This window comes from Seriola dumerili, unplaced genomic scaffold (genome assembly GCF_002260705.1).
Source record: "Seriola dumerili isolate Sdu_G_001 unplaced genomic scaffold, Sdu_1.0 BDQW01000138.1, whole genome shotgun sequence".
NCBI lineage: Eukaryota > Metazoa > Chordata > Actinopteri > Carangiformes > Carangidae > Seriola > Seriola dumerili.
The window spans coordinates 11,216,875-11,241,555 of record NW_019174393.1 but is presented as its reverse complement, the minus strand read 5'-3'; the positions used below and the strand labels follow the sequence as shown (position 1 = coordinate 11,241,555).

The following is a 24,681-nucleotide window of genomic DNA, read 5'->3' as shown; positions in this document are numbered from 1 at the left end:
CCCAGACTGTCTTCTCAGAGGCTGTCCCCAGGCTCTGTATCACCCTGTCCACGCTTGTCAACTGATCAGCTTTGAAGCTACCAAAAATTTAACAATTCTAATCAAATCAAATCAAGCTAAAGTAAACCATTTAGTTTATAGAGCTTGTGGGTAGTGCTACAGGGTAAGAAGGACTATCATTAGCTTTTCGACTAAATTCAGAGGGAAAAAGTTACAAGCTAGCTAGCTAACGGTACAAGGTAGCGGCTAGCGAGAGAAATTCCATTGTTTGAAATGAATTTTTTCTCCCACAGGAACTTAGATTATCCTGAACTTTCATTACAGTCAATTTTTTTCAAAGCTACTAGCACAACACTGACATATTATCACGTTTTTAAGTTGTTATATGAAAGATGTTAGCTAACAGCGGCCTATTTATAACAAACATTATAAACCTTATCGATGCAAGTTCAATATTCACTCCCTTTTTAGCTTTGTTTTGATCTTCACCAACTCCTGTGGGAAATATCAAGATTTTGGATTGCTAATTGCACCACTATGTTCACTGGCTAGCTAGTCACTAACTTTGTCTGTTACCGGGTGCCGGTTGTGTGTTGGTCGGGTAGTGTTCAGCGGGTTTACAGAATCAGAGCTTTTTTTTTTTTTTGGAAAAGTAAAGTCAAATAGTAGACTATGAATTTAATTTTGAAATCAAACTATGCCTGTATGAAATCTCTCTGACTCAATGCACTTCCCTTTTATCCTTCTCAGTATCCCCTTCATTGCTCACTGGGCAGATATAACATAATTCCTTGACATAATGCAGCAGTCAGGCTACATTTTCCCACAGTACCACCCCACTGCCATTTCAGCACACACACAGAAACACACATACATACATACATACATACATACATACGTACATACATACACACACACACATTCATACCAGGTAATCCCCGTTTCAAGTTAATTAAGCCACAACACATCGGCACAGTGCAAGATAGAAACAAAGAAGCTGCTCTCATAAACAAAGATCTCACTGAAAAATACTTCTGTAATTTGGGCTCGGTGTGATGGCGTGTTGTGTCTTGGTGTGAGCAAGTGTGCATGTTTTAGTATGTGGATGGCAGCAGTGCAATGCCTGTCCCTTTATCTTCTCCCCTGTAAAGGGGAATTGCAGTCATTTGCTCATTTTGTACACAATTTAATAGAGGTGCATTAAGCTTTCATCCTGCTATGCCTGCTTTTGTTTTGACTAACAAAAAAAGAAACAGATGGATTAAGAGCTTCAATTACCCCTGCGAATGGAAAGCCGTCACAGCGTGTGTGCTTGTGTGTGTGTGTGATACAATTCTCCCCGCACTGTTTCAGGGCAGAGAAGTGGTTGCCACGGTAACAGCGATTGGGGCTTGGAGTAAGCGGGAAGGACAAGCAGAGAGGGAAAGGAAGGCAAGAATGAGTGAGGGATGGAAAAAGGAGAAATTCAGACATTCAACAAACCTTTTTTTTTTCTTTTTTTTTTACACGCAAGGAAAAGACACTGATGCTAGTATTTCACTGAGTGGCTATTACTGAGACTGTTTATTCATTTTGTGAAAAGCAGCTAAAATGCTCAATAACACAAAATTACCAAATATTATAACGTTTGCCATTGGATAGTTTTAAATAGCATTAGAAAGATTTTTTCAATTTTTTGATCTCAACTTTAAAGCCAACATGGACGAGAAGGTAAAGTAAAGTTGCTATTTATGCTGCAAGTGTTGTTTTGTGGAGTTTTGACTTTCTCAAGCTCTTAAAGTGCTCAGAAAAATGGATGCTTGTGTGCCACGTGAGGCAATACAAACCTCCAGAGCTACTAAGTGGACCCTTTAGTGAGACTGTTTTGCAAAGTGCTGTTTCCAAGGTCAAGAATGAACTTTCACTCACAGCTTTTAAGCAACATGGAAGAAAAGTCATTGAGGTGCTCAGAAAAAAAAAATTAAAAAGGAACATCTGTGATTTCATGACACCAGTGTCTTAAGATTTCCATATGTTTCTGAAACTTGAGTTGTGAAGTTACAGTAATCCCTACTTTCCACAGTTTAAGAGCCTGGTGTGCTTAGGTGGGGAAATAGGGAAGGTTTGATTTGGTCTGCAGGCTCACAGCACTATCTCTGCCACCTGCCAGGTTTGAGCAAGAGGTTTCAAAGACTTCTGTCAGTGATGGATAGCTTCTCACATAACCCTAGAGGTTAGCAGGGAGAGAAAACGTACTAAAGTGAACACACTGGTAAAACATCCTTCAACTGTCTGATGCGATCAGCTGAAGACGATGTTTTACAAAGCCGTTTGCCTGAAGCAAGTACCAGCTGTAAGTCAGCGCCTGACAATTTCAGCACATATTTTTTCAACAAAATGGTAACACACTGGATTTACAGTAATAGACATTACACATCTATCCATTCATTATCTATATCATTATTCTGTGCTGGGCTTTGGGATGTTGGAGCCTATATCCTACATTTATAGAGCTGCGAAGTGGAAGGAGCCCATTCCCATTCATTTTACACAATGACAATATTATGTGACTAATAGTTGGAGCACTCCTGGATGAATTATCATTATAAAAGATTAACAACTGCTTAAAAATAATATCTGGCACACTCGTCTATGTCCGGTCATCAAGTTAAAATTACAAGCGTTGCTAACAGTGGACAGTTGTCCTTAATAATAATCTTTGGAAAGCTAAAGATTATGCTGTTGAGAAAACAATATTGATATTAATATTCATATCAATAGTCAATATTAAATTTAAAATAAACAATATTTGTAAATCAAATCACCTGGTTCCACTTTGGATGAATTCGGCGACAGTGACGCTGTGTTTTATGCACAAATTCAACAATGAAGTGTACTGCGATTTGCGTTTCATACTGGCATCTCATGGGTACTGTAGTATTTAGGGCCATCTGGCGTTCTACGAGTACGGACAAAACATGATTTCATAGAAACACAGTTTAAGTAATTAAACGTAACATAATATACAGCCATATGATCGCTACATTATCCAGGAGAGTCCCATGTTTCTATGTTAAGTGACGTGGGAGTTACGGTTTAAAGAAAAACGTTAAATAAGAAAACAGAACCGGGCAAAACACTTCTAGAAACCAGCAGCACTGACTTTGCAATTTTACGTCTCCTATATGCTTTAGAAATTTAGAAAAAGTTTGAAATGGATTGTAATCACTTTGTTGAAACAACCAATTCTACATACAAATGGCAAAAGTACATCAGTAGTGCTTGTAATTGTTGCCAGACTAACACTGACGGCAAATCACACAGTGGTCTGTGGCATCAGTCCAAAGTAAAGCCATAAACCAAGTCTGTAAAACCAATGTCCATCTTACACTGAAAGATGTCCCCAAAGAAATATTGATTTTGCCTGTTTAAAAAGCGATTGCCACTAAGAGGCAGAGATGACTTCTATTTGACTTAGCATCTGGGTCCTGTAATCACTTGCACTTCACCACCCGACTACCCAAAAGAGAGCAGATGAATATCACATGAAGGACTGTAAGACCACTCACCAGTCTGTAAAGCTCTGTGACGCTGATTTCGTCTGGGTCCACCATGCTGAACTCGCGCCTGGGGACCAGGTCCAAGCCGAGCTGTCTGTAACACAAACACACAGAGTATTCACGGTAAAGAAGTGAATTGTAAGATAGACACACATATATTACCATGATATGCAATTCATATCCTGCTCCTCGGCAGACAAAACAGACGAGGTCGAGTGAACTGAGCATCAGCAACAAAGTGAACAAACACACACTATATAAACCCACAAGTGCATACACATACACACAAACCAGTACTGTCAGATCAGCAGTGTCAGTCCACTAAATAAACTTGACAGATCATTCTCCTCTCTGAGGACCAGATGAAAGAAAAAAAAAAACTCCTCTCCCTTTAGCCCCCTGCTATGCCCGCTGTCCTCTTTATCCATCTTCCTCCAGCTGCTCCTCTCCAACTGTTCCTCTCCATCCATTAACCCCCTAAGTTCCTTCACATCCTCAAACGGCTCCAATTCTCACTTTCTCCCTTCTTCCTCCGTCTTTTCTTCTTCTTCTTCTTCTTATCCTTGTCTAGTCTGGTTCTCTCAGTGGACCAAAATAGCACGACAGAGTGTGTCTCCTTGTCAGCAATAAGAGAGACAGGCCTGGTCAACCATAGAACAGCCCACGAAGAGGGACTGTCCCAACTATCTCCTCAGTAAGGTCAAGGTTGTGTGTATGTGTGTGTGTGTGTGTGTGCGCGCGCATATAGTGTATGAGGAGGGACCACAGCAGGGAAACGAAGGAGAGTGAAGGGTAAGAGAATGAGAATGACAGAACTTGTGATTTTTTTTTTTTTTCCAATTTCACCCCCGTGGCATGGAGAGGAAAGAGAGAGGAAAGATGGAAAGAGTGCCGTCTGTGTGAGAGGGAAAGAGACTTCATTGAGTGAGGAGCGTGCCGGCGGGGAGGGTAGGTCACAACAAAAGACAGAGAAGCAAGGAGAGAAGAAAGTCAGAGAGAGAGAATCTGAGAAAGAAGGAGAGACAGAAGCTCTAGGAACGGAGCTAAGAAGGCCGAATAAACAAGTAACCGAATCGCATATTCAGTTTTATTACAATAATCTATTTTTATGTGAAGAAACAGGAGATGTGACTATTTCATTTTCAAATGCAGTTTCATTCGCTTTGTGTAAATTACGTTAAACATCATTCCATTAGCAGAGATGATTGTGGTGAATTTGCAGGTTTTCTTGTAGCTCATTAACAACAGATTGTGTATGCTCCATATTATTGATAACCATCTTCCAAAGTATAGTCCAAGTTTTTTTTTTTATATTGATTTCTCATCTTCCTGACAGATGCAGTTAAAAAGATTTTAGACTTTAATCTCTCTGCAGGTAATCCCTCACAGTGAGCAGGAAGTTTGATTTATTTTATTCATTTGTTTTGTGGAAGATATACTGTCTTAATGTGGTTATGCAGGTGTGAGCAGGGAACGGAAACAATTCATGCATTCAAAGAAAGTCAGACATCCAAAATTTTAGAGTCAGTTCTGAAAGTATTTAATTAAAAAAAGCTATGCTGTCAGAAAATCACAGATGTGTAGCTCTTTTCAGTTGCATTGCTGTGAAAACTGTGAAACTTAGAAGAATTAGATTGAAGACAAATACTAAAATGATGGCTTTGAAATTTGTAAACCATGACAAAGTAACAACGCAAGTCGCAGGTCGTTCTTTTGTAATTTCCTGTTGTACCATGTTGCAGTTAATAGATGCAAGACACAGGCAGAGGTGGAAAGGGAGACGGAGTTGCACTGCTGCTGAATGTTTTATGCTTGTTTTTTCCCTCCTTTAGTACATAATCACTTTGGGAAAATTTAAAATTAAGTTTTGTTCACTCAATAGGATTTGCCTCCCTCTCTCTTTGTTTCTGCTCATATGCGCGCACACACACACACACACACACACACACACACACACACACACACACACACACACACACACACACACACACCCTCTCTCTCTCTCTTTTTTTTATAACAGTTGGAAAACCAACTGCATTTGCAACCAGTGTTACAAAAGTCAATGTAAGTAACAATAAATGTCTAACTCCCATCCTAATGATGTTAGTGGCAGCCAGTGCTTGCGTGCTGTGTGTGTGAATAAAGCTGCACAGGAGTTGCCAGCTGACATGCACTAACTCTGTGATGGTAGGTCTTGTGCTATCAGAAAGTACTACCCGTCAGAGCAGGAACTTAACTGTAAGTGCCCAGGAATTGTGGCAGAGTAGCTAAATTTTTGTTCCTCCAGTCAAAACACCTCTGAGTTCCTCAAAACGTTCTTGGTTCCCTGGGAAAGTGTGTGCGGTGGAAACTGTCATCAATAAGCAAACATGGAAACATGAATTTTGTACCACTTTGTATGAAAAAGCCTGTCTATTCAGCAACCAACTTGCAAATCTCTGATGTCAAACTTTAAATACATCCACCAAAAAGTGAGACTTAAAAGTCATTCTGTTTCACAACTGCATTGCCATGCGATAAAAAAAAAAAAAAAAACTTTTACAAAAAATAAGCTGGCAGAATATTCTCTGTGATGAACTGCCAGTCTCAAGCAAGGTTCTAGTCACTGGCATTTGATTTTCATACAGTATTGTGAAATAAATGAATTCCAATGGTTGAGCAACGGGTAAAACAAAAATCTATCTTTTATAAATATTAAATAAGATTATCAAAAAATAAATAAAATTAGCTATTAATGAGCTAAAAGACAAACAAAAGTCAGTCATCAGTCATGTCCTTTGAGACGGAATAATAAAACATGGCTTTGCTCTGCTCTTGAAGCCATATTTGGACTTTTGAAACTCACTCATTGCCCCAGTCCAATCTCGCTGTGATGTGCTGCTTGACATCCCTCATGCGGTCATGGGTGAGGTGGCCCACCAGCACCTGCCTCCTCAGGTCCAAGATTTCATTCATCACGTGCCAAAGCCGGTGGAACAAATCGCCCTCATTCTTCTGTGGAGGGAGAAAAAACGGAAAGGAGGGACGAAGAAGGAAAAAGAGAGTCAGTCGCACTCGGTGAATGAAAGGGAAACTGACAAGAAGGAGGACACAGATAACAACAAGGAGAATATACAGTTGCGTCGAACCACCCAAAACATAAGTGAAAACAAAGTGACAGAACACACATTACAGAGGCGAATCGACTTTAAGAGGAAGACGGCGACCCAGAGAGAGGAGCAGACAGCGACTGAGAAATGGATTTGTGCAAATTAGCTTCAGTGTCCTGCTGCTTTTTTGCCACAAATTTATGCACTTTGATCTGCTCGTACTCATCAGCTCAATTCAATGAGCACCCCAGATAGCTTAATAGGCCACAAACACAATCAATCCAACGAATGAATGTGTATGAAAAAGCTTTGACTGTTTGCAGCTTCTGAATTACCCAGGGCCAAATAAATTCCCTTCATGAGAAACCTGAAAATGCAGCTTTGCTTAGGAAATGCAAACTATGTGTGTGTGTGTGTGTGTGTGTGTGTGTGTGTGTGTGTGTGTGTGTGTGTGTGTGTGTGTGTGTGTGTATGTTTCAGGATTCTTACCACATAGAGCTGTTTCCACATGGCACCCCAGTCTCGCAACGTTGATGTCATCTCTGTGATGACAGAGTCTTCAACAGGGATGACCGTCTCAAATTGCCTGCAAACATGCACACATGCACAAGAGTTAGTGTGCAAACCTCTACCACAACCTGCACTTAAATATATACATGAAAGGAAAAACAGATTACTTACCCTTTATTCTTGACGTGGGCATTTTTCAAGTGGATGTAGCTTGAAGGGAAGATCCCCTTTGGGCAGAAGATAAACAGGTAAATGAGAATCACAAACACTGCTTGAGTCATTTTCTTCCTCTACAAGTGGCATTAGCATTTAGCTGTTAGCATGTGCAAATGATACACATAATCAAAACAGTGTTATGTGTGTTTGTGGGTTAAAAGAATGAGAGAGGAGCAGACAAAGAGATAAAAGCAAGTAGCAATGGGATTTAGGAAACAAAAAAAAAAAGATGAAAGTGTGTTTGTGTATGTGTGTATATGTATGTTTGTGTGTGTGTGTGTGTGTGTGTGTGTGTGTGTTTGACGCTATTAAACTGCAAGTTGCTCACTTCTGAATTGGGGAGATCAAAGCAGAACTTATGTTTAAGTATCTGTGGATATATAACAGACACACACACACAGACTCTGAACACACACCAAACACTTAGCGCCCAGCTACATTTGCATTATCACATGTTATGCACATGAGCTTTTAAAAGCCACCCCCTACGACTTTCAATCAGACTTTCAGTTGATGTCACTCGACTTCCATCTTTTATCCATGTGTGTTTTGTGCATAGGAAATGCAGCTGAGTTTGCAGAGATGACTCAGTTTGGTTTTAATTTGTGGATTTTGAGGAAGGACGGGCTTTCTATTTTCAAACGATAATCAGACAGAAACTTACTGGTATCAAATTGTCTGATTTAGGTTGTAACTTGACTTTTAGCTTTTGTAATACAAAATTTTAGTTTAGATTTAGTGAATATTTCAAACTGTCAAGCTAGCTATACTTATTAAAGAACCATGTGTGTAAACAGCAACCTCACAGCTCTATAAGACCAGATCAGTTATTAGAAACAGAGCAGATAATGTGTGTGACAGAATCTTAAAAGCAGAAGTTTGTGGTCCAGTGTTTGGTGGAAGTAATTTATTGTCTTCTGTGATAAATTTTCTTGTAATTTTACTTCTTTAGCAGCACAACAAAAAGAGGATGCCTCTGTTGTTCCATCTGAGGTTTCTTCCTTTTTTCCAGTTACAGGATTTTTCAGGGGGATTTTATTTCATTTTTCATCAGAATTGAGTGTCTAAAAAAAGAGGATCGTATTTTGTAAAGCCCTTTGAGGCCAACGTGTGATTTGTGATATGGTGTAATAAGCATGTGGCCATACAGTGTCTTTTTTCTGTGTCCCAATAAGGATAGAGAGTATGTGGAAAAGGCGCTGCAGTGTCTTTTTTCAGAGCGAGTGCTTCTAGTTGAAAAACTTTTCAGTAAGGCGCTGGTGTTATCACTGTAGCTCCGTTTTAGGTAACCAATCAGATGGGGAGAGACTCATCACCCCGGTAACCAAGATAGTTTTGGCTGTATCTGTCTATCCGGACCTTTATGTGTTGGATAGAAACTACCACAACAGAGACAGAAAAGCCCAATTGTGGGAGCAGATCGGCTGAACACTGAGTGGTGATACGTATGTTGTCAAGATATTGTTGCCATGGAAACAAAACCCACGCGCAGCACTTTTTTGACAAAGCACTGGGATGAGGCGCTTCTCAGCGCCCTGCCAGCGCTTTTCTGCAAGAAAACAAAAAACGCTATGTGGACACTCGCCTTGACTTGACTGTCGTTGATTATACAGCTGAATGGAGTTCAAGCATCTCTCATTTTTCACACTGTGACATTTCAGTGAAAAGTTGTTTCCATTAAAGGCCCCCTACACCCACACAGGTGTTTTAATTTAATGTGGCTGATTAGCCCTTTGCTCAGGTTGAAGTTGGTTGGCGCTATGCCGGGAATTACACAATGTCACCAACCTCCACAGAGGCCTGCTAATAAGACTAAACCTACAATTAGACCTTTTCAATTGTCAGAGTTACTAACAACATTAACAACGATCAATGGGTGCAACACAACTGACAGTGAGGGAACTGTGGGTACATGCCCACACAGTCCTGAAAAGAGCTCTAATCAGGCAGAATAATGAAAAATGGATGGACTGTTGGCGTGTGTGGGGTTTAGGCCAACTTAGCAGATGAAGGGACAGCGGCTAACCACATGCAGCTGATCACACCAACATGCTGAGCACTTTTACCAGACAAAAGTCTTTAGTTTAACCAACTGACAGAATTGAATAGTTACAGCTGATGACAGTTGTAATCCAAGCTGGTTAAACTGCCGGTTGTGGCTAACAACGATGGGCCTGAGGGAGACTTTCTGTTTGAAATCACTGCTCTGTCAGTTGACACAATGTTTAATAATGAAAAGAAAATCATGAGAGAGGTTGTCACGATTGAATGAGTGCACAAATGAGTTATAAGCAACCTAAAGACAAGCAAAACATGCACACACTTCAAAGAAGATGGCTCACTCACCTTGACATTAGGATTCTTCAAGATGAATCCTCGGTACCAACCTGCAGAGACAAATATTCACGGTGAATATTACACCTTTATATCTTTACTTCTGGAGTGCAGTACAGAGGAGGGAGAGAAATATGGAATAATATATATTTAATAACAGGACAACTGGGAAGGAGATGCATGTGTGCATGTGTGCATGTGCGCGTGTGTGTGTGTGTCTCAGCATTAACTGAATAACTCTCCACCGCCAATAAAACCACCTTAGATTTTTTTTTTTTTTTTTTTAGCAGAACTCAAGAGCATCGTGTTACATGAGAACTTGTTTTTCTAACAGCTTGTGTATGCAGTGACCACAGGTAAACACACAGCAGACTGAGGGCGAGAAACCTCTGACTCATAAAGCCTCTGAAAGCTCTGTCAACCTCACTGTGACTTGTCCTCGCAGGTGTGAAAAAAAAAAAAACATACAGAGAAAAAAGGTGAAAAAGCCGTCACCTGCATACGTTCGCACTATTCTCACACCATTACACACTCCAATCTGAGCTCAAGCCAAATTAGTACGTGCTTGATGCTTCTGCAAATCCCAGCACTGATAGAAACAATCTAATACATTTACATGGGAGGCTTTGAGCTGATGCTCTTTTCCAAACTGACGATATAAGCTCATTCCACTGTTGCAGTCATTGTTAAGTCCCTCCAGATAAGAGCATTTGCAAAATAGCTCAAATGTAAATGTATTAGATTATTCTAATCACTGTTGGGTTTCACCAGAGCATCTGTGACTTAGGTGGCATTTTTCTCCCTGACTTATTTCAGACATGCATGGTCCGAATAGCATTTCATAATTTGTCTGGGTCTGCACTGTGGAACATATGCTCAGTATTTCCTAGATGAGTCATTTTTTCAGTAGCAGAGGGCAAACACTGTGGCAGCTCTGTGCAAGCTTTTATGTCAGTCGAGGAGGGAAAACATCTGTAATAGATCATCAGGTTGTGATAACGGATCAATGTTTTCAATCAGTTGTTCCCAACCAGTGGTATGTATACACCAGGGGATGCTTCTGTTTGGGAACCGCCGCTTTAAATCACAGTTTATATACTGTGCACTCAGCCTAATGTATTCACTCCTCTGAGGAACTTAAGAAAAGTTCAAGAAAGAGCCAGTGACGGGCCGAGTCTAAAATGAATTTCTGAGGGCAGTTTTCAGGCAGGAGCTGCCGCATGTCAGTAAAGACACATTCCCTCTGAAAGCTCTTGTGTTTTGAAGTGTCAACAGTATCAACATGAGGCAGAGCCATTAGTCGGCCTCCTCTGCTGTCAGCAGCCCATCCCTCAGCCTCCTCCGCTGCTGGCAGGATTTTGATTTTTGTTCCTCCCTTCTGGGCCAAGCATTCCGCTGGCTGCGCTATTGTCTACTTCCTCTGGGTCTTCTACTGCAATATCACATCCCTCTGGCTGGCTGCACGACTGGCTGCTCGACTGACTGACTGCCTGGCTGTGCTGGCTGACTCGCTCTGTGTGAGTGAGTGCTTCAGTCTCCCAACAGGAAGTGAGACAGAGTGTATCAGGAGCTCCTGAGGAGAAGGGTTGGTGTGTGTGTCAACTGCTTGTTTGTGTTAAGGTGTGAATAAAAGTGTGGCTTTGCTGTGGTCGGATGGTTTCACATTAGTATGGAAATAATAAAAACTCAAATTGGGTCCCTTTCATGTATAACGATCACCACCGCTGCCTTCTCCAAAAATGTTATATCATGTAATTTATTATCTCTGTCTTTCTTATTTTCCCCTTACCCATGGAGATAGGAGGAAAAAACATATTAACATACATAGGGAGGGACAGACAGTAAGTGAGCGAGAGAGAGAGAGAGAGAGAGAGAGAGAGAGAGAGAGCGTGTAAGAGAAAGAAAGTAGAGGAGAAAAACAGACTCGGCGTGGGCAGGAAGGCAGGAAGAGCAGCCAGCCCGTGGTCCAGGAAACAGTAGCAAACATGAATTTCCACAGGCATTCATCACAGGCATGATGCTGCTCATTTTGTGTGTACACTCCACCACGACATCCCTCAATAAGATATGAGAAGTGTGATGATACCCCATTGGAAGAGCACCAGAGACCAGACAACCATCTGAGCGCGTCGGTTTCGGTGTCTATTTCTTCTATTTCTGCTTGCATAAATCTGCGGACCAACATATGCGTGTGATTTGTGTACGAGTGTGTGGGAATGTGCGCGCTTGTGCCTATTAGTGTGACAGCTTTCATATGGATTTACTTAGTCTATAAACTTCATGAAAAGAGGAAGTTTTCCTGTCATTTGTTTTCTGTGCGTGTAAGTACATGTGTTCGCTTCACTACTCAATCAAAAGCAATTGCTTTCACTACTTGTGCAGCTACTTCAGTTTCTTTCCCCTCACAGAAAGCTGTACACTGTACCTTCACATTTCTCCAGGATCTGCACCGTGTCTCCAATTTCCAGTGGGAGGCCATGCTGGACGGTCCCTCGGAAACTGGCCAGCACTGCAACGAACAGAGGCACAAAACACCCACATGAGTTTTTTTTTTTTTATCTTTGATCTTGGTTATGCAGAGTTAGAAAAAGGTCCTGAGACATGAGCAGAGTGATACAAAACACAACGCTGCTGGAAAACAACTCAAGAGAGAGGAGGTGCGATCAATAATCTGTGTCAGTGAAATAAAATCAAAAGCTTATGAAATATCCCTGCTCAACTCAAAATAGTAATACACAAATCAAACTTGCATAAGTACATTCTGAGTAACACAGAATATAAGAAACCCATTTTGAAGACAAAACCTTTCAAGCAACATAACCATAAACAGAAAAGACTGAAAAAAACATTCACTTTTGTAAAGGTTTGTGAGGACAGTTACAGCAAGCGAAGCAACACCACCTGTTCAGTCCTGAACACACAGGGGTCGTACATCACTGTGGGTGATGCAGAGATAGAAGCAGCAGCCTGCTTTGAATCATCCTGAGCTGTTTACTGTAGACAGTCACTCACTACTCAGAGAGTCGCCAGCAGACAACCTCAGAGATAGATATAGGTGAAAAAATAACACCTCTGTCACTGTCTCTAGACTTACAATGACCTCTTACTGAAGCAATGCTTATACATATATATATATATATATATGGAAGCTTTGGGAGTGGAAACAGGGCACCAAAGTAACTGTGTGATACAGACACATACAGAAGACACACAAACATCATGTCTTCCGTTTCTCAGATCACTATTAAAACAGATGGACAGCAGAAGTAAGGATGGACTCTACAGATGAAGCTCGGCGAACTAGTTATCAGGAGCATTACTCCTACGCCTGTGAAAACGGTGGGAGGGCAGCTTTCTAAAGTCTGAAAAATAACCTCTGGTGATGCCATCAGGTTTATGTCACACCGGGCTTGAAGACTGCAATTTTTTTTAGTTTGACCCACACTAGAGACTAAAAAATAGGATATCTCTGACTCTGCAACACCAGTCTTTTCTTAATCTGTCTATCGTGAGTCCCAAAATATACTTAACAGCTGGAATTACCCTTTAAGGAAATGTTAAAAAAAAAAAAAGCCAGAAAAAGAGATCTTGCATTTTACAGATGGTGGTGTGTAGAAAGTGGCAAGTTAAACATCAGAGAATGACTATAGTGAAACAGGAAAAACTGACATTCTGCTTTGAGACGATGTCATTAATATATTGGGGTGAGATATAAGATTATATAGTTTTTGAATCGATGTTGAAGCAATGCCTGAAATATAAGAGAAGAATAAGTAAGAGAGTAGAGACAGAGTGATGCTGATGGTCCATTAGCATTGAGCAGTACTTTGCGCTGTGAGAGTGTAATAGTCATCAGCAGAGTGTCAGTCGACAGCTCTTCAACCAGCTCTTTAAAAACAGAGCTATGTCCCGTTCACTCGCTCACTGCTGACACACAAACACGCACACATGATGAATTAACCCACATACTTAAACCTGCATGCGCACACAGATATGTCAACCGCTGCACACATACTTGCAAATATAGCATGCAAACAGCCGTCAGGTGACACACACAGACTGCAGAAATATCTACACAAGTTCTTGTGCAGAATTCAAAACTCACACAAGTGGCCTATTCAAATGGCAATGTATGCAAAGCACACATGGACACACACAGACATCGCATTCACACATGGACACACACGTGTGGAGGGGGAAAAAAGACGGCTTCACTTGGATTTGCAGTGGAAACGTCTAACAAGAGTCCCTGTCATGCAGAACTGAGCGAGATCCCGGCTCAGCTGAAGTGTGTAGAGAGAATTCCACTTCTTCTGCCTGCAGGGATCGTCCTGTGTACCTGAATGAACTGTCCAAGCACCACTGAGAGAAGTTGCAGGGGGATTATATTTAATCCAACACAATTTAAGGACAGTGACCCGCACCCAGAGACCATGAGTGCAAATATGGACACTAAGATAATGTTTCAGGGACTCATGACACACATAAAGACATTGGTAAAAAAAAAAAAAAAAAAAAAAACTGCCAAAATATTTTAAAAAATCTGTAACTTTCTTCTGGATTCTGCTGCAAATTCACATTTTCTTCCTCATTTTTCACTTCACTTCCATCAGCAGAAGCACTGACTGAATGTTCTTTGTTGTTCGGAATTAAACTTTGGGTTAAAAATGGTTGTTCCTTACAGAAAGTTAGATTATTTGTTGATAAACTTGGCAAAAACTGAAAAAGGATGAACTTTACTAATAGATTAAGATGCACTCAAAGAGAAATATCAGTTGCGAATTAGAGGCTGACTGCCAGAGGTGTTTATTCATCAGTTTTAGGTTGTTTTTTTTTTCTGGCACAGTAGCCCACGATCCATGAGAGGATTCAGCTGAATTACCCATCCACCCACTCTCTCATGTTGACATTGAGATCAACTCTGCTGATGAAATCAAACAGCAGCTAGACCCTGTGTGCCGTCTGCAACTCTGTGCATGTGTGTGCTAGTCTGTGTCCTTCTGCATTTCACAGTGAAGCTTCGCCAACTCCTTGTTATCCCTCAAGCTGCAGAAACACTATCTTTACAAGGGATTTGTCACAAGTGCACATCTGACTTTGTAATTCATTCAAAGACCAACCGCTTGCACACGCACAGAGGAACCCGAAACTTGCCTACTTCTTGTAATTCATTCAAAGCCCAATCACTCACACACACACATGCACATGCACATGCAGAGGCAATCACAGCAAACACACTTCCACTCACAAAGTGTGCCCAATGCATGAATTATCCAAGTGACTTTCCCAGCTGCAGTGAACTAAATTATTCAGTTTCAAGTCGCCTTTCTTTTTCTTTTTTTCTTTTTTTTTTTTTACTGTGAAATGAAAGCTTCCCGCCTGTCGATCCACAAGCCAGCTGCTGTCTGTCCGTCTGTCTGTCTCAAACTCCCTGTCATCCGTCTGGGTCTGACTGTCTGTCAACTGTCTGGACCGGCTAACTGCCTAATGATGCACTAAGGTGTTCACTCTCCGGGGGAATTGATTTGTTTTTGTTTTGTCCCATTTGCTACGATTGCGGGATGTGTCCTAATGCTCCAGAAAAAGAGAACAGCGAGTACAAACGGGGAGAGAGATGCCATTCATGGCTGTTCGACCACACAGCTGCCACAGAGTACAAAAACAGGCATAGCAGGGGTAGAATCCTATAAACGGACCAATGCATACACACGCCACACACACACACACACACACACACACAAGCATGACACATCTAAGTGGATGCCACTGGTGCATGAATATCCTATTGCATAAACTGAACAAAAGCAGACCTGCTGATGCTCAGATATGACATTAACGCACACACACACATTGGCTGCCTATTGAACCTGTTAGACCCAGTTTCCAGATGGCCTGCACTGACCAGCATTTCAGCCACCAAAAGGCAAACTCAGACCCTTTCTGTCACACACACACACACACACACACACACACACAGTCTGATTCTGTGCAACACCACTGGGTCGCGTGGAGGACGCTGCTATTCTGGACCAGACTGTCATCCCTGAACTAGACATTACACAAAGATGGCAGCCTGGAAGAGCGCACATGTACACATGGATAAACAGAAGCACACTGATGAAGAGGGAGACGGGGAGAAACAATTCATTCTGTCAATTTTCTCAAGTAAAAGGATAGAGATGAGCGGATCCGGACTGACAAAAAGCAGCAAGCATCAGAGTTGGTGGTTTGACACTGATGCGGCGTGTCACTGGGTGTTCACGGGGCTAACGTGGCAGCAAACATCTCCATCACAACACTTGAGAACGCCACTTAGGAGATATCAGCTTGTGAGGAGGTCATACAGAGAGAGAGGCCAAGAGGATGTGAGAAAAAGGTGCCATGCTTAAAGACAAAGACCAACAGACGCCATTATATTAACTGACAATGATGACGTTAAATCCTCCATTATCAAGTCAATTAATTTAGCTGATTTTTTCTTTTTTTTTTTTTTACTTGATACTTGAAAATGCATATACGTACATACAGTGTACACACCCACTACATACAGTGTATAATATGAGCAAATGAATCTGTTCCAAATAGGTTCCTGTTGCATTCCTGCTGGTCTCAGGTCTGTGGGTCAATAACTGTAATACTCGAGCGGTTCCTGTTTAACTCTCTATCAGCTGTAATGACGTGGTTCTTACTCTTGCAGAGGGGTGAGAAGTGCCTGGAAGAAGTGTATGTATTATCACAACTCTTTTGACCCCAGCTAGTTGTCGACAGTATCGAGGAGCAGGTCTAGTTATTTTGGATCTATTGCAGTCAGGTTCTGACTGCCCTCAGGTCCCTTTCAGGCTAGGTTTCTTTTTTGGGAAAATTACTTCATACATTGGTTTCAGGGTGGTTTTCTACTGGCCTGTCCAAAATGCTGGACACATGAAGACCTTTAAGAGTCGACATCTGAGTGTAACTTCTGCTACATGAGCTCATATTCCTCTGGCCTCATGTTACCTCACATAAAAATGATCCAAGGAGTTTCAGGCTGAAGTAAAAAAAAATTTAATTTGGGGAAAAGAGGGCACTGGTTTTGGATCAGTACCCAGTATCTGCAGATATACTGTTGCTTCCCTAATTGTCTGTTGCATATCTTTAGCTTTTGGAGTTTTGGTTGGACATAAGAAGTTATCTGAAGATGCCACCCTCTGCTTTTGGGAAGTTGCGAAGGGAATAGACAAATTATTATTTGAGGATTAATTATTTAAAAAACATCATCATGGTGTCATCAATAATGAAAATAATCATTAGCTGCGGCCCTAACCCAGATATCCAACCAAACAAAGTTGCACTGAAAGCAAATAATCTACTCATTAACTGACAGAAACTGTGTCCACATGGGATCTTGAAATCAGAGGTTGTATTTCGATCTCTTTAATGCACTTTCACCTCCTTTTAATCCATTAGGACTAGATCTGTGTTTGCTAGTTTGCAAGCACATTCTGCTGAGTAAGTCGAGATCCCTAGAAAGCCTGCTGGCTTGGATTAGGCTTACATGTGTTTTAGGCTGCCACTTGGAGTCAAGGCCTGTCAAACCGCGTTACATTTGGTTTGCTCGTTGCTCCGTCTAAGCTCCTTAGAAGAACAAACACTGCCACAGGCCCCAAGTAAGAAGAACACCAGTGCTCCTCCTTCAAAAACAGCCTGCGCGATTTTGAAAAAATAAAAAAATAAATAAAACAGGCAATGTCTGAATGAGGCAGGTATACCTCCAGTGATCAAAGCTCCATGTTGTGTTGCTGCTAGACTCAAATTTACAGAGACTTCACCATTTAAGTGTAAAAAGAAATAATAGAGAAGCATGAAGCAGCAACTGATTCTGTCCCTTTCTGTACTAAATCACAAGGCGAATTTCATTCAAAGCACTTAATGTGCTTTTTAACCTAATTAGCCTGACCCTTTCTTCTCTCCAAATGATCTGACAATGATTCACATGCATAATCCACTCCCACATGTTAATTATACAGCATTTATATCATTAATATGCTAATTTGACAACACAGCAACTGATGGCGCTCCACTGGCCTCCATTGCTGCCAAATGTAAGGATCATGAATATTTCATTTGTGTGTGGGAATATATGTGTGAGCATTACGAAACAGTCACACACACACAAACACACATTTGTAAGAGTTGATTAACGGGTTGGATTCTGAATAAGGCAAGAAGAGTGATGTCCAAAGGGGAAGCGACACCTGTTTTCAGCCTCTTTCTTACACATTTAAAAGGTGAACACTTTCAAAAGAACATAACCCACAGACCCTCTTCAGTTCCTCATGCTGAACATTCCGCATTCTGCACTCCACTGGCCAATAGCATAATACAGTCAGACCTGCATCTGCCAAACCAAAAGTGCCTTGTATTCCAGCAATGTGACTAAAACATTCCTACTTAAACCAAAACTAGCTCAGCTATGTTTTTCTCTTAGCCAACCTCATGCACACTGTGTTCCTAATCAAAGGCTTCAGGCGTTTATATTTCTATGTGGCAAAATGAAAAAGGGTCTAAAATGCCTCCACGTCATGCTATAATGCTGTACAGTATGTCTCCCACCACCTTGTGGATTCAAGGCAGGGAAAGGGTGAATGTGGTTAACAACACACAAGGACTTACCGACTGATTTTGTACAGTCAGAGAAGCCAAATCACAAAGATGTGTGTATACATATATGAAGCACACTTGCAGGCTCAAACGCACATAAACTCATAAGTGTGACAGAGCAGGAGAGGTATCTGACAGCTTTAGTGCAGCATAAGACAGATTAAGTCAGTGTGTGTGTCTGTGTGTGTGTGTGTGCGCGCGCTCATGTGAATCTGTAGAGAGGAGATTTCTCTAGTTGAGCTTGGAATGCTGGGAGGTGGCATCACACATTTAAAAGCAGGGGAATCAACAGGGGTCGTCAGCGGGAGAGGAGAGCAGGCAGATGTCTGAAAGTAGCAGTGCTGAGAAGGCCTTGAATAGGAGTCAACTTGGCACTTGTGCACACAGAAACAGACAAAAACACACACATGTGCAGACGTAGAGCTCTGATAGGCAGTACGGACAAAAGCCAGGCCGGCAGAATCACCCAGGAGGAACGGCTTTCATTTCGCCCTCTCCATTGCCGGCCGCCAGGTCCCTTTCGATGCCTTTGTGTGTGTGGCGATAGCAAAAGAAGCACCATCGCAAAACCGCTCGCTAGCAACAATAACCCTTCGCTCAGAATCACGCTGCCGGAGCAGAAGCTTTCAAAACAGAGTTTCGTGAGGAATCTTATTACTTTTTTTCTTCTCTTTTTTTTTTTTTTTAATTGCTGCATGACAAAAAGTGCAGCTCAGGGCTCAATAACATTTCATCATTGCCTCAGAGTCTGAGACAGAATTTGAAATCTTATACCTACAGTAACTGACTTGTGAAAAAATAAATACAAACTGTGCAGGTAGGTCGCACAGCCGCTTATTAAAAAGAGAATGATTCCACAAACTACTATGGACTCCTGCTGGTCTCCCCTCCACATCACCTCCAACATGATTTTCACTGAAGAAGCTGCTGCAAACGCATCCACACACTGATTTTGTCAATTTAAAAACAGAAAAAAAAGGAAACGCACTGTATTATTTTTCCATTAGCTTTTCATTAGCATGATCTCTGGCTAAGGTAACATTAGCTTCTGCCCCAGTCATAAAGTACAGGGAGAAACACAAGCAGCATTCAGTCTGTCCTACTGGCCTAAGTAGGAGGGAATCATAAATGACTCAGATTAAATAGAAATATAGGTCAGTGCGCTAAAACCTCACCTCATTCCCAGGCATTAATCTGTGTGTGTGTGTGTGTGTGTGTGTGTGTGTGTGTGTGTAGTTTCAAAGCTAGCTAAGTGCATGCATTAGATAGCCCTCTGATGCCAAAGTAGAGATGAGATGATTATTATAATCCTCTTGGTAGGTTTTATCTCACCTGCATAAATTTGTCATTTTTCCCTCTTCTGTAGTAATTACCAATGGATTATGACATCACTACTCCGGTTTTTATCTCTTTAATGTCTAAATAATGAAGCAGGTAATCTTTTTTAAGTGGTTTGTACAGTTTCTCAAGCAACTGCAAAAGACTTTGGTCATATTCATCCTCTTTAATCCCATCTGACTTTCCTGTAGTTCATGTGTTTTGTACCTTGGAATAGCAAGTCACAGTCAGTGAGGTGCATGACAGCATAAGGGACACTTCCTGTGACTGGGTTGAATGGCATTCTTGCCAAAAAAACAAACCAGCCTGGATTTCATTGGGATCTGATCTGATGCCAGCTCTCCCTGGAGAACAAGAGGGTCACTGTTGAGTTGCCACCAGAATTCAGCTCCAGCGTTTTTATGTCTGTAAACAGACACTCCAGAGGGCTCCAAGTAAGTCAAGTGTGATTCAACATATTCAACAGTCATGTTGCATTCATTGATTTTTAGCCCAACATGCCGTAAACACAACACTGGCATGTATGTCATTAAGGTGATAGGGCTAATGTGTTAGCAAACACATCTAACAGGTACGTAGCAACGTTAGCATTCATCTGGCGTCATGTTTCTGGGCACAGGGTGAAGGTAAGAATGATATTTGCTCCTCCTTTTAGCTCTCTATTGTTCTCCGCAGGCTAATAAGTTAGATATGTGGCTCTTTCACTGCTAAATGCTCCACTGTGTTGAACTTTGCCTGTCTGCTGTTTTAGCACCGGCAAATAGCACAAAGTGGGTTATCAGAGCTTTTTCACAGAATGCAGCTTCCTGGAAATGCGATCGCTGAGAGCAATGAGAGTGGATCAAACATTAAAGGTGCATGCTGTGAAACCCAAACAAAGAGCTGAAAAATGCAAAGAAAGATGCTAAGTTACAGGGGAAACTGCAGACTCAGGTTCTAATTCTCTACGGGCTTGTCATCGAAAGTGACAACCTTTCACATTACACATAATCATTTCATCCATTCTTGACATGAAAATATTCATCAATGCAGCTTTAAAGAATAATACCATTTATAATAATACCAACAGTTCAGACAGATTAACTTGAAGACTTTATCTGGGGGTGAAACTGAAAGTGAGCACACCCAAGATTTCCTGTAACACAGGAAAATTAGGAGCATGTACAACTAGGGCAAGGAGGCCTACACTAGGTCAAAGCTGAACCAGGAAGTTCATGTGATGGCTGTTTACAACTGACAGTTTGTGTTGTAAGTGTACATTTTCCCATGCCTGTCCAACTATCCTGGCGACTTAAAAGTTGTCTGATTTCCGTTCATTTTTCCTGCCTCCTTGGCTTTCTTTTTAGGGATGTTGCAGCATTCACAGATCTCAGCAAATAACTTTGTGGGGACAATGTTAACATAGAAAATATGACCTAACTTGTAATTAACCAGAATGATCCTTATTTTGTGGTCACTCGAGTTCTCTGATAAACCACAGCATCCGACTGGTAGAAGCATCCATTCTCTCGCTCTCATACTCTTAACACTCCAGATGCAAATGCCGGGAGCTGCAGCAGTTAGAGCAGCAGCTGAACTCACACCGACACTGGTGCCTACCCATCCTCCCACCCTGCAGAGAGAAGCATGGAGAGGAGAGTGGAGGAAGAAAGGCTAAAATATACAGAGTGAGAGGAGGGAGAGGAAGGGTGTGGGGGAGGCTGGTGATAAAGCAATACAAGAAAAAGATTTAGAGAGAGAAAGTGGTAGTGTAGAGAGTGATGAGGGAGAATCAGAGTGAGAGAGGTAGAGAAGTGGAGAGTAGGCTGCTGCTCCCACTAACAGATGGAGGGACGATAGAGAAAGATGAGAGGAGAAACATCTGCTTTTTTTTTCTTTTTTTTCCGTCAGGTATAACGGTTAAAAGTGGGAGTGTCAAATGAAACCAACTGCATCAATCTGTCTCTCTTTCATTCTGACTCATCTAAAACCTCTCCACTTCCTTTCTATTGTACATTTACCATCTCTCAACTGCGCTCTCTCAGGAAAAGGAAGGTGCGACTGACCTCTATGTATACTTCAAGCTATCTTGAATCAAATTACAACAAATTATGAATGTTTGCTGCAGTAGCACATGTAGGCGTAAACACACACACACTTGCACCCACACACACACAAACACACCCTCAAAGCTGCCAGGAAATCAAAAGGGTGAACATGCAAGTATGCGGCCTGAACAGAACACACGCAAACCTGAGGATGTGTGACCTTTGTGGTTGCATGCAAACGCATACACACACACACACACACACACACACACACACACACACACACATACAGTACGTTATCTATCAATCCACAGAGATTTGTGAGGCATTTGGCAGGTTACATGTTTAGCTGTCAGTAGCACTATTAAACAATGTCTGACATCACACCTCACTGGCATGACATCAGCAAAAGACTCCCACCACTGATAATGAAAAAAAAAACACACACACACTCTATTTCATTGCTGCAGGCTGTAGGAACCCAAACAGCAGTCAGGTCCACACTGAGGATGATGAAAAAGTGATGAAACAAAATCCACCAGTCTGTGGTTTTATCTTGCAGCGCCACTTGGCCAAAAATCAAAATCTGAGGGTGTGGTTTTCAAAAAAGGGAAAACGCTGACCTAAGGTTAAAAGTAAATCAATTTAAAGCAGAGCAGGTACAACTGCCATGATGACTTAGTCGAGATTTTTTATGTGTCTGTCAACAGACTTCAAACTGAGAGACAGTAGTTTAGCCTACAGCCACAGCCTCAAGCCTGTATACATACAAACATAAGTGGGATTTGTGCTGACTGGGGAGCAAGAGGAGGCAGTTTGGGTAAAGACAGACAGAGACAGAGAGGCAAGGTGAAGGACAGATAAAGACACCCAAACAGTGAGACTGATAAATAAAGCAGCAGAGAGAGAGAGAGAGAGACAATAGAAAAGAAGAGAGACCGAAAGAGTGAGGGAGAGCGAATCAAAGAGAAAAGTAGCTCTCAGCTCTTGTCTATCTTACTTCACTTTGTTTGCCCCTGTACTGTATGTCAGCTCGAGGGGGGGGGGGGTCCTCCCTGTCTGCTCTCAAAACAGGTACAAGCTGACGGCAGGGCCAGTGGAAAGAGGTGTGGACGAGAGCAGAGAGCTGAATACATACAACAGTCGGATCAACCACGAAGAGGAGAAAGCAGAAGAGATGGCTGCATGATATAATATCTGATATCTGTATGAAGAAATATCTGATAATAATTGGATATGAAGTGAAAACCTTATTAGGAATAAAAGATTCTAATAAAAGGTGAAAGTGTAATATTTTTAAATTAATGTGACGTTACCGAGGGTGGCTGGACAGGCTTCCCGTGCACAAATTTCAATGCGCCATTGCCTAACCTTGCTGCAGGTATAGACATTATGTACACAAAGAAATCTGAATAATTCCCCACTTACTTACTTTCATCTTTCAAAACCAGACACTTTTTTAACAGCTCCGAGACTTTTACCGTGATGACAGCCTCTGGGACATGATGTGCACCAAACCGTTAAAACTTAAAGTCATAAAGAGGGAACTTGTTGCTTGATAAAAGGCATGACTTCAGTGCAGCTCTGGCAAAGAATGACATAAAAGCAGGGGGAACAGATCAGAAAATAGCAAAGCACCCATTTGTGAAATAACAGTAAGCAGTTATATATGAGAGACCCAGAGGAAGAATAGTTTTGATATTTTTTCTTCTTTTTTTTTTTTTTTAAATCATACCTGTATTTTTATTTTAACATTCATTAAAAATGTAGGGTATTTTTTATGTTTTTTTGTGCTTCCACTTAATCTTGGTTGGTTGTAAAGAGCAGGTGAACTGTAATTTTCATGCTCTCTTGAATGAATAAATTGGACCTTGAATCTTGAAGTGGGGTTTTTACAGGCCTGAGGACAATGCCTGGTCTGTGCAGCCCAGTGTTTGAAGGATGGCTCTCATTTGTACACTCAGCGTGTGTTAGTGTGTTAATGTGCTGGTATCATACCATTCGACTCTGTCATATCATACCGGACAGCTGGCGCTTATCACCTCATTAAAAAATATTTCTCCCACCCTGCTCTGATGAAAAGCGTAGTGTTCTGCGCACATACAGTATCTCAGCATGCAAACATGCATGAGACTGCACAGATAGATCTGTGGAGGCGCACACACACGCACACACACACACACCCACAAATTCACCCACATGCTTATTGTTTGCGCGGCGAGCAGGGGGTAGTCCGGTGTCTCTGAATCTGCACTGAGCCACAAACAGCCATATGGAGGCTTTCTTCTTAGTTAAACCCGCTGGATTGTTGCACGACAGTAGCCTGTGCACAAGTTACACTTTTTTATTACATGCAGATGGAGCCTGTTTTGAACACTGACTTGTTGTTAAGGCAACAAGGCCCACCGCAACATCACCGCCACCACTCTCAATTGTAGGCTGCGAGCCGTGACACATAAGCCCATGGAGGACGAGCGAACTTCCAACAACTCGATAGCGCACACAAACACCTCCTCTGAGCTAAAATTAAAACTATTGTTCAGCATTCCTCACTGCAGAATGAAATCTATCCATGTTTCCAGGCGCTAAACGGGAGCGGATAAACACATATATGTACTGAGGGGGTAATTCTATCATGCATGTGTGGTAATAAAAGGGCAGTAATGCTCTCGATCTCTCTAGGGTTTAAAGCTATGGCAGTATGGGCAGTGAGGAAATGAAAAGAATCTGAGCTTTACTGCTTCACTGTAAAAAAAAAAAAAAAACCACAGCCTGGCTTCTTGGTATAAATACACAATTCCATACCTTGGTATCTATGTGGCATCTCACAATATGTATTTGTACATGTGTGTCCTCAGTTAAAGTGCACTTTTGTGTGGGTGCACTCATGCCAACAGCATCTAAACAAGCGACTGTGTTAACATGATCCCTGTGGGCTGGAAAGCTTCTGCCTCATCTGATTAGCAACCCTCTGCTAAAGGGACACAC

General features: G+C 41.6%; 1 protein-coding gene across 1 annotated transcript in view; it reads right to left on the bottom strand.

Moving 5' to 3' along the window:
• Positions 1–24,681, bottom strand: part of dock4 (dedicator of cytokinesis 4) — a 115,196-nt gene that overhangs the window by 72,472 nt on the left and 18,043 nt on the right. Inside the window, exons 2-7 of the mRNA XM_022749424.1 lie at positions 12,114–12,197; positions 9,701–9,741; positions 7,310–7,365; positions 7,118–7,214; positions 6,385–6,533; positions 3,549–3,633 (exon numbers count right to left, since the gene is read on the bottom strand). Of these exons, the coding sequence (XP_022605145.1) occupies positions 3,549–3,633; positions 6,385–6,533; positions 7,118–7,214; positions 7,310–7,365; positions 9,701–9,741; positions 12,114–12,197 (512 nt within the window). The remainder of the gene's footprint in view (positions 1–3,548; positions 3,634–6,384; positions 6,534–7,117; positions 7,215–7,309; positions 7,366–9,700; positions 9,742–12,113; positions 12,198–24,681) is intronic.